General features: G+C 38.4%; 1 protein-coding gene across 1 annotated transcript in view; it reads right to left on the bottom strand.

Annotated features, from left to right (window-relative positions):
- Positions 1–1,469: 1,469 nt before the first annotated feature.
- LOC115863558 (desmocollin-2) overlaps positions 1,470–10,300 on the bottom strand; it is a 32,203-nt gene continuing 23,372 nt past the window's right edge. Inside the window, exons 12-16 of the mRNA XM_030876462.2 lie at positions 8,907–9,134; positions 6,365–6,598; positions 5,862–5,986; positions 4,329–4,616; positions 1,470–3,641 (exon numbers count right to left, since the gene is read on the bottom strand). Coding sequence (XP_030732322.2) covers positions 3,444–3,641; positions 4,329–4,616; positions 5,862–5,986; positions 6,365–6,598; positions 8,907–9,134 — 1,073 coding nt within the window. The 3' untranslated portion in view covers positions 1,470–3,443. The remainder of the gene's footprint in view (positions 3,642–4,328; positions 4,617–5,861; positions 5,987–6,364; positions 6,599–8,906; positions 9,135–10,300) is intronic.

The raw sequence follows: 10,300 nt of genomic DNA, 5'->3' as shown, positions 1-10,300 counted from the left end.
TACATAGAAGGAAAAGCATTTTGTCCTCAGGACGTTACTGCCTAAGGGGTCGACCAGGGCAAAATCTGGGGTCGAGATTTCAATCTTGAGCCCAGGAAAAGGCTGGAGGTAGAGACTAAAGGGAAAGTTTGTGGTCAAAGTCAGATTTTGCACTTAAAAAAAAAAAGAAAGAAAAGGAACGAAGATAAAGCCCTGTCTTAAAACAGGGAATCCAATAAAGCAGAAAATGATTATACAGAGATCGCAAAAGCAGATTGCACTGAACTAACGGCAGATCCCCGTTGGCTTCCTCTGTTGAAGCAACATTTTGTAGGGGAAATCTCTAAGAGTTTTGCCTCCTTTTTGCTTCCTGAGGCAATGTATGGCTTATTAGGAATTTTATCTGCTTTTCATTTAAGTCTTAAGACTGATCACACACTGATCTGTGGGCTATGGGTATGATGTAGCTTCCTGACTACCAAGAATCAGAGACCTGGAAACTATTATTAGCCATGAAGTTCCTAAAGGCCATCACAGGTAAAAACACTGATCGAGCTTCTGGGGAAAATGAACGGGAACATGATGGCAAGTTGTCAGCTGTAGAGAAGTGGATACAGGAGCTATGATTCTTCCCAGCTATGGCATCCTCTGCTCCTATGATAATAGCAGCAGCTGACACATATATTGAGGGCTAACCCAGTACCAAATCTTTTCATGAATTAACTCTTTTAACTGACAACAAAACTATGAAGTAGACTCCTCCAACCCCCTCAATAGGTGTCATACAAGTGAGGAAACCAGACTCAAAGCTTGAGTGACTTCTCAAAACCCACAGCTAATAAGGGTGGAGCTGGGAGTTTGCATCAAGGTAGTCTCTCTGGAGTTTTTGAGTTTTTGCATTTAGATTACCATGGTGACTGCCAAGAGTCTTAAACTCCCAGGCAAGCAACTGCTTGCCTCGGAGGCAAACCATTCTTTAGCAGAACAAGCTAGCAGAGCAGCTAAGGATGGGCTTGACAGGAGGAATCTTAAGCACAAGTAATTTTCAAAGAGCTTTAGAATTAGTGCCCTTTTTAAGAAGCGGATGTTCCTCTTTCCAGCCAATTTGAATAGAGTAGTTTCACAGTATTTCAAACAAAGCAATCCTTTGCAGATACTTCAGCAATCTTTGCAATGTATGTTCTGAACCACTGGAAATATAAGACCCAGTCATCAGATGATCATTATGGAGAAACATATGCTCAATTGACAAACATTCAAAAATGAAAAACAAAAATAAAAATAATCCCCCCCCAAACCCAACCTTTTCATTATCCTGTTTTCTTAATTGATTTTTGTTAATATGAAATGGGTTGTATATGTGACTTATTTAAAATTATTTGGTTTTATTAGGAGTGCCTTTTAGGTGGACCACTCTGACTTTCATGTTTAAAAACCATTTTTTATTCAAATGTCTTACAGCCACCTTAATAGAACCCTAGGAAAGGAGTTCTATTATTATTCCCCATTTTAGATGAAGAAAACCAGACACAGCGAAATTGTGCAACTTAACCAACATCCCATAGCATCATAGTCTTTAGAATAGTAAAATTAGATAAATGTAACAATGGACCAATTTCCTCTCCAAATCAAACTCTAAAATTCTAAAAAATGTAGAACAGGATTCTAAAAAAGAGACTCACTTCTCTAAGTAAGAAAAATACAATCCCATAAGCTCATGTCAGACACATGATTAACAAACACACTGATTTTTAAAAATTACTTGATTTACTTTATCATAACTAGTAATATACAAGAATTTTATACATAATGTATTAAAAATAACTTTGAGAAATAGTATTTTTGACTGAGTAGTGATGAAACTATTGAAAAGATAAACTGATTATTGAATAAATTACCCAGTGTTAATTTTTAAAAATAATTGTTATAAGCCAATCCTGTGAATTCAAAATAGGCATATTATTAACAATCCTAAATATCAGAAATACTTTAAAAATGTCCATATGGTTAGCACGGATAGAAAATTCATTGACTGAAATCAGCTGTGATATGTAGCCTGGAATTTGTTTGGCTATTAAGTTTAATTTTGTCTTATTATTTCAAAATTTAAATAGTTTGAACCAGTTCGACATTTGTTAAAAAACTGTAATCTCAAAATATTTAAAAAAAAAAACTTTACAAACACATAGCTATAACTAGCCACCTCATCTAAAAAGCTATAAAAGTTATTCCTAGAGATTTCACAATCCCTGTATTGCAAAGCTTATTTCAAAAAAATCACTATTTTGCATTTATAAACTGTATCCTTGCAATAATGAACTGTAAATATACTATCTTATACTAAACCAATTTTAATTACACTATTCCTTTTGTTAACATAGAATTTTGCATCAAATAAAAGCATGACATACTTCTACAGTTGAATGGCAAAAGTAAAGGGTCTTTGTTGAGGAGATAATGAAGCAATCACCAAAATAGTTGAAACAAAAAAATCGACATTACATTGATTTTAAGAAAAGCCAAGAATACAGGTGCTTACGTAAAACAGAAACACAGAATAAGTCACTTTATAAGCGAGGAAAAAAGAGGCGGCTTTTAAACATATTTAGATTCTCCAACCCAAATCAAAATTTTAAGAACAAAAAAGAAGAGAAAGAGAGAGATAGAGGGAAAAAGAGAGGGAGAGGGGGAAAGAGGGAAGAGAGAGGGTGAGAGGCAGACAGAAGGGGCGGCGGGGAGTGGCGGGGACCAAAGACCAAAACCTTGCAGGAGTAAAAAATACATTCTTCAGCATTTTTTTAATTTAAATTTTGCGGAGAAGGTGGGTAACAGAGGAAATGTAGATTCAGTGCCGGATTTCACAGAGAATACAACACAAAAACTGAAGTCCACCAAAGTGGAATTATAGTAACAGTCAACGCTTAGTTGGGAATCTCCCTTTGCTTTATGAGGCAAGGTCATGTTACAAGACTAAAAAATAGCAAGAATGCAGTGTATACACTTTAGAATGTTTAGGAGAACAACAGTCTTCAAGCACCACACAAACAATTAATTTAGGTAACTGAAGATAATGTTAGAGCAAGACCTCTTCAACTTTCCATTCGGTTATACTCCAAGTAGTCTATGATATAGACTTGAGTTAATTACATACTATTGCACTATAAATTGGCTGCTGTCACTATACCCAAATGTAAACAGTAACGCAGACTTTCTCAACTTGTCTATCTGCAGGTGTCCTTAGGTGGAAGACAAGTATTTAAAAACTACGGAAAAATCAGGAAATTTGTGTAGTTGTTCACAGCATCCCTCTGTAAAAGCACATTTGGCTAAAGAGATCTCAACAAAATAAAGGGGAAAAGTCCCCCAAAACAGCATCTTCTATTTTTAAAAAAATCCTGGCTTGTAATAATAATTTAAAAGAGACAATTAAAGCCACTGGCTTTTGTAGACTAAATAGAACACACTCATCTCTTCATGCATGCTTCTGCTAGTGTCCTAAATTTGGGTTCCAAATGATCCAAAAATTCAAGCCCATCTTCTTCTTGTCGTTCACTGCAACAACCCACAGAACCAGCCGCCGATCCTTTTCCTTCATAGTTATACGTCCGGACGTAGTCTTGTGCATGCGTATGACTGTTATCCTGATTACACTGCTGGACCTTCTGCCAAGAGGAAAAACACAGCATATTTTATTACTATTTTAAACACCGAAACTTACTAGCATAAAAATAATTGCTTTGATTTACCTTTCATTGTTTAATTTTTAATCAGATTGTGTCCTCTAATGGATTCCTACATATAAAAAACACCCACAATTGGTCTATATCATCAATCATACCATCAATTCACTACATAGCATGTTTCTAAAAGTCACACATGTGGCAGCAAGTATACAAGTGTTCGTTTTAAGTAATCACTGCTTTCTCTTTCAAGATTATGGCTAATGTGAAATGCATCCCTTACACTGAACCTGAATGAATGTGGGCTCAGAGCTTTCCAGATAGGCATAGTGGCTGTGCAGGCTGGAATTGCCTTGGACCCCACTTTTGGCCTTTAAGACATGACTTGTCTGATGACAATGGCATCAGAGAACTGGCAACACAAAGTCATGAGAAAAAGAATTTGAATATCATATGATTTCAGAAGCAATTAAAAAGCAAACAAAATATGAGGAAAAGTCAATATCCACTTAACATCTGATCATAACTAAATCAAAATTAAGGAAAATCAAATTTCTTATTAGTAGGTTAATCATTAATTGAAAATAAAGATCAGGCCACTAAACTGTAATCATTTAGAAAGTTGCAAAGGAAGCAAAATAGATTTGTAGGTCACTTAGGGAAACCCACTTCAACAAGGCGGGGCTGAGTGTAGGTGTACCAATCGGAGTACGCGTATCTGCAGTTGTCTGCCTCTACTTGTCCTCCTCTGCAGGAATCCAGGGTGTGCTGTCCACCTCCCTTACACGATCCCAGGGTGTGATGATGCCCGGCCTCCTGGCAGGACTCAATGGTCTGCCCTCCTTTCACCATTTCAATGGTCTCCTGCCCTCCGTTTTTCACTCCGGATCCCGGGGTGCTGCAAATTCCCTGAGTGAAGCCTCCCACAGTATGGGTTGTGAAGCCGTTGGTGGAATACTGAAACAAAACAGTTGGCATTGGGGAAATACGGAGGAGAACAAAAAATGAGAAAAAGAGCAAATCATGCAGATAATGCTGTGACTTTTCATGCTATAAGGTAAGCATTCTGAGGGCAGGAACTCCATCTGTCCTGGCAATCCCAAGTACCTAACTACCGTAACCCCAGTACTTCACGTAGCGTCCAATACAAGAAGCAAACTATAGATGCCAAGTGGTCTGAGCCTTGAGACAAGTCAGAAAGCTTGATGTATACTCCTTCAAAAACATCTTAGACTACTGTACAACTTCATTTGTGAAATCCTTCCAGCATCTCACATCTCAAGATCAGGATTGTACACTATTGTCTCACATGGATTGACCCTTGATTCCCTTCACCTGACTAGAACAGAAACAGAAATAATAATCAGTATTTTTATTTAGTGTCTAACTGAGTTCCCTTCAACTGAAACAAAATCAGTAGAAATAAAAGTTGCTGTAAAAATCTTAGCAGCAATACTAAATCCGTGTGATCTTATTAAATACAAATAAATCAGCAGAGAAAATAAGAACACCAAAGCTCTGGCCACTAATTTTCCATGTTACGTTTCTGTAGGAAACTCTAAGTTTTATTTTTTCAAATACCTTCCTAGATGTCAGCATCCTTTTGTTTTCTAAATCCTTCCTGCTCTAATCACCAATTATGCTTTTTGTAGGGAATTTACTTGTTCCTCAACCACATATTAGGCTGGAAAACAAAGCGGAAGCAGTGTAATCACCTGTTAGCATTACTGCTTCATATAGTTGACTTCAGGCTCCTTTCTAACCTATTAGAGCCTGAAAGCCTCCACTAAAGTTCTTCCCACGATGATCAAAGCCTGTAGTCATTTTATCGCTATTGCCAGAAAAAAAATTAAAACCATATGCTGATGATCTGTGAATAACTAAATGAAACATTTTTACACACAACCAGCAGCTTCAACATATAAAAAAGACTGGGTCTGAAGTTGAAGCCATGACACCCTCGAAATAGAAAATAATAATGACATGCCGAAGGATTTTTACTATTAAGTGACACTATATGGCCGAATTGAAATGCCATATATCACCATAGGATCAATGTCATTTTATCTGTCTCCTGGGACTGATGACATTTTATATATTGTAAGTTACCAGATTTGAAAAGAACTTTGCCCAGAAAAGGTCATTATTGTTGGTTAGGCCAATTTATCGTCTGTATGTATTTTGAAAGGACAAACAATTTACCACTTTGTCATCGCCGGGAGCTTCAGTGTTTGATACAATGAGGTTCTGCTGGGCTAAATCATCGGGAAATACTTTTGGCTTTTTGGCTGCCCCAGTAGCCCCACAGACTAAGGTAAATAGGACACCTGGAGGATGAGAGAGATGTTCAGTTTATCGTAAAACAATGTTATGAATTTATGATGACAAATATGAAAACAACTTTCCAGAAAACATAAACATTATTGCTTGTGTCAAAGTAGCATCCAGTAGAAAAGTCTGCCCTAACCAGATATGCCACACACAATGCTAAGTGCTGTATTTGTGTTGAATTTTATGTCTATGCTAATTAGGATAGCACTAAAATGATACCTAAATGCACTTTCAATAAATAAATTAAATATGTGTGTGTTAAATAGAAATGTAGCTATATGCAAATGAGCAGCCATAGATAACAGTGCTGATCCTAAGAATGTGTCCTGAAAGTTATTTTAAAAGCTATCATTTGAATTCATGAAAGGACTTACAAAATAGCAATGCTATGCCCAACAATATTGCAAGGATGGCCCACTTTCCAAGCATCATTCCTTTGGCAGTCCTCACAGGTGAGGGAATCTTGCAGTCACTTCGGGTAACACAGTTACATAACATCACGTCTAACTGAGTGACACGTGATTGGCCAAGCCTATCTGCAACTCTGACAGGTACTGTATATCGTCCAAACTGGGGGTCATTCAGATAGGAAAGACGTGCTGCTGTATCTGAAAGGAAATAAAACCAAGCATTATAGAATGTCATTGATTTCTCCTGAGCATAAATAAGTAACTAGTGACAGAATATTCATATTTCCCTACAACTGGATATTCCTGATGGGAATGGCACAAGTGCTACACGATTGTAAGCGTGAATGGACGAAGTCTTTCTAATCATATAAAAGTTTGTCTACACTGCCTCTTTTTAGAAAGGTCTTTCTTTTGGCTTTTGTAATAATATATTTTATCTGTGGATAAACAAATCCTTCCTATCACAAATAACAGACTTGTTTAGAGACTGATTTTTATCACATCTTTAAAATTTAAAAATTTTTAAAATACCAGTCAGTGTATATTTTCTTTTACGCATGATTCATCAGAGAATTTCATAGACTAAAATTCTGGATGTTTCCCCTTACTTTGTTTTCTATACATTGTGCCACACCTTGAACATATTTTCAAGGCATGAGTCATGCTGCTGGAACTTCTTCTCATGGTCCTACAAGACACTGGGACCAACTGTATTTTTTTTGGTTTCGATGTATGTTATGTTAGGTCAATAATAGAAAATATCCAGGTCAAAATCCTAGTCTTGGGAACGCCAAAAATATACTACTCTACATGTAGATGACACATGCCCATGCCCAAGAATAATCCTCCCCACTTAACTGGCTCAGGGTGACATTTTCATTATTTCATAATTTGAAGCTCTAAATATAAACTTGGATATTTGGGTAAAAAAAAAAAAATCACTGAATCAAGTCAATTTTAAGAGAAAGCATGGTTAACCCAGTGAGTCTATGTATGTGTAAGAAATCATAAGACTAACAAAACCACAATTTATGATTCAAAACATGCCATGGTCTATTGCATTGACTATCTTGTTTACTTCCCCCAAGAATCCCATTTTACACATGAGTAAATTGATGCCCAAGAAGAATAAATAGCATGGCGAGACCTAAAGCCTCTTTAGGATACGTTCTTCTTAACTTGGCATTTCCCAGGCTTTTGGGCTCTTTCACAGCCCAGTAAAACTTTAAACTAACAAAGTTTTGACCAACAGAATCCTGACAACGTTTCATTGTACTAAGTAGGAATATTTTTTAAAATTACCACCTCCTTTAACATTATGTAAAAAGAAATATTATGACACCAAATAAGTAGAAAGGACATCTAAATATAAGGTTAGTTCTCAAGCACGCACACGTTAGAATGCTGTTACAGACACTGAAAATGTTGTCAGCTCACAGAGCAACTTGTCATAATAGGAAGTCAAGGAATACTCATCGAAAGCATGGGAATGAAAACCTTTCAAGGGCATCCACTCAGCTTACAGTGGATCTTGAGTCGTGAAAGCTGGAGTGACATGACATCATGATGCACAGGTACTGTAGTGCGGTCAGGAGACGCAGAATGTGCTGGAAAGTTAAAGAGCTGACGTAGAGAATGAGGCCATGGTGGGACAAAGGGAGGTTCCCTTTGTCTTTGCCATTCTTGTCACCATAGATTCTAACATGGGTAAAGTCAGAAGTACAGACTGGTACCAAGTGGGGGAAGAATCCCACATAGAAAACAGTAGACAAGAAATGGTCAGAAGTCAATGCAGTGCAGAAAGAAGGGATGCTACGGTGGACACTGTGATGCATACCCAGATCCCCTGTAATCAGGGATGTATTGTCCCAGCTGCTTGGGAGGCTATCAGTGACTGTGCCTTCCTGCCAAAGGTCACATCCCTGCGGGCAGCCCAACCCACTGATGAAGCAATGTGAGAGCACAGAACAGAATGGCCACTCTGAAGGGCCATTTAGTTCAGACTCCCCGTGAGTCAGCCGAGGCTGTCCTTTGGCCTGAGCTACAGCTTGATTTCTCTTTTTGCTAAATCCTGCTTCCCTTCCTTTCACACATATTAATGCCAAGGAAACTCCTTGATAAACATTCAGCCTGGAAAGACTGTCTCAGAGTCTGCTTCCTGGGTAGCATACCCGCAAGGGATGGGGATTCCCTTATGACTTAGGAGACCACTGTCATACGAAGACTCTGTGTAGGTGGGAGGTACACAAGTCAGGAAGTGGTTACATCAGACCTAGTCTGGGGTGGGGGGGGGTGGAGTACGAATGAGAATTCACCCAACACCAAAGGGAATCCCGGCACAGGACTGATCAGAGACCGGCACTTCCCACCACATCAACACTGAGAAACTCATGTTCTTTTGTTGGCGGTTACCATTCAGTGAATTATTCTTCTACTCCAACAAGAAAAAAAATATTTTAGATATCCTGATGCTGAGAAGGACAAAGTAATGTTTAAAAACACCTACCGTTCATTTTTGTCAGTCTCCACATTCTAAGTACTTCTGAATCAGAAACACCTTCCAACCTGAAGTCAAAGGGTGGGCCGTGTATGGGTTCATCGGGATCCACGGCCACGATCTCCGCCGATGACATGACAGTTTTACAGATTATCACTGTCCTTTCAGGTATGAATGGGCCATTATCATTCACGTCTTCAAGTATAATCCCTAGTGTCCCAGTACATGTTCTCTTACCTAGAAAATTGGATATGAAAATACAATTTTTTAATGTTTTGAGTTTTCACTGGGACATTACACATTGCAAAAAATTTATTACTTATTAGGCACTTGTACCATATAAATGAGAGTGACAAGCACAGTCCCAGGCTATGTCCTTAAGGTAAGTTAAGAGAAAGACATTATCAATTTCAAATGGGTTGTACAGAAAATAACTGCTGTTTAGATTTGTCATTCATTCACTAAAGAGCTGCAATAGACATGGGAACTTTTATGGAGGTGAGCTTTGACAGATTTTTAAAAAGAGGAAGGAAGAGGGGACCAACAAGGATATTTCTGGTATATTTAAAAGCACAGAGAGATTTAAGGAGGTGGGAAAGCACATACTCACACCTATGTTCTGGACATAATGAAGGGGAAGGCACACTGGTGGGAGCTAACGCTGGAAAGAAGAACCAAGGGTCCTTGAAAGCCAACGTAGGGAGCTTGGAGTTTAATATGCATTTAGAAAACACTTAAGATTTGGGGGCAGGAAAAGTGAAAGACAGAAGGCATGTATTTGGGAGATTAGAAGAAAACTAGTACACGGAATTGTTCAAAGCATGAAAGACTCCAGAAGTGGAAAAACACTTTCAAACCAGAATAATCACTCTCAGGTGTAGCCTAAGGAATTCATCTATCTACATATTCAATAAAAACTTACTGAATAGCTACTTTGTACAGGGCACTGCAGTGGAAAATCTGGAGATTCAAAAATGAAGTGGTCATGGGTCCCGGCCACAAATTAGTAACACGGTTGTGAAGTCTGGAGTTGAACATAAATCCAGGACTTGTGTCTCTAAATCGTTTATTCTTTCCGTTTAATAAGAAGGCCTTGAACATCAGGGGTGGAGAAGAGGATGAAAAAAACCTGTGCCACCCGCGATCTGGGGCTATGCCTTATACGAAGCTGCCCACGTAGGAAAGCGGGAAGACCGGGCACTGGCGTGCAGTCACAGCCTCGACCCAGCAAAAGAACCTGTGATATTCCCAGGGTCATCATGGGCCAGGAGCCATAGCCCACCAAGTTAAGAAGGGGTTCTAAAATGTGGGCCACAGAAAAGAACATGGTGGAGGCAACTACAAGACCACTATGAGGTAAAGTGGAAGAAAGAAAAGAGTCAAAAGCAGAGGCAAACCAATAC

This window comes from Globicephala melas, chromosome 13 (assembly GCF_963455315.2).
Source record: "Globicephala melas chromosome 13, mGloMel1.2, whole genome shotgun sequence".
Classification (NCBI taxonomy): Eukaryota; Metazoa; Chordata; class Mammalia; order Artiodactyla; family Delphinidae; genus Globicephala; species Globicephala melas.
This window is presented reverse-complemented; position numbering and strand designations above follow the sequence as displayed.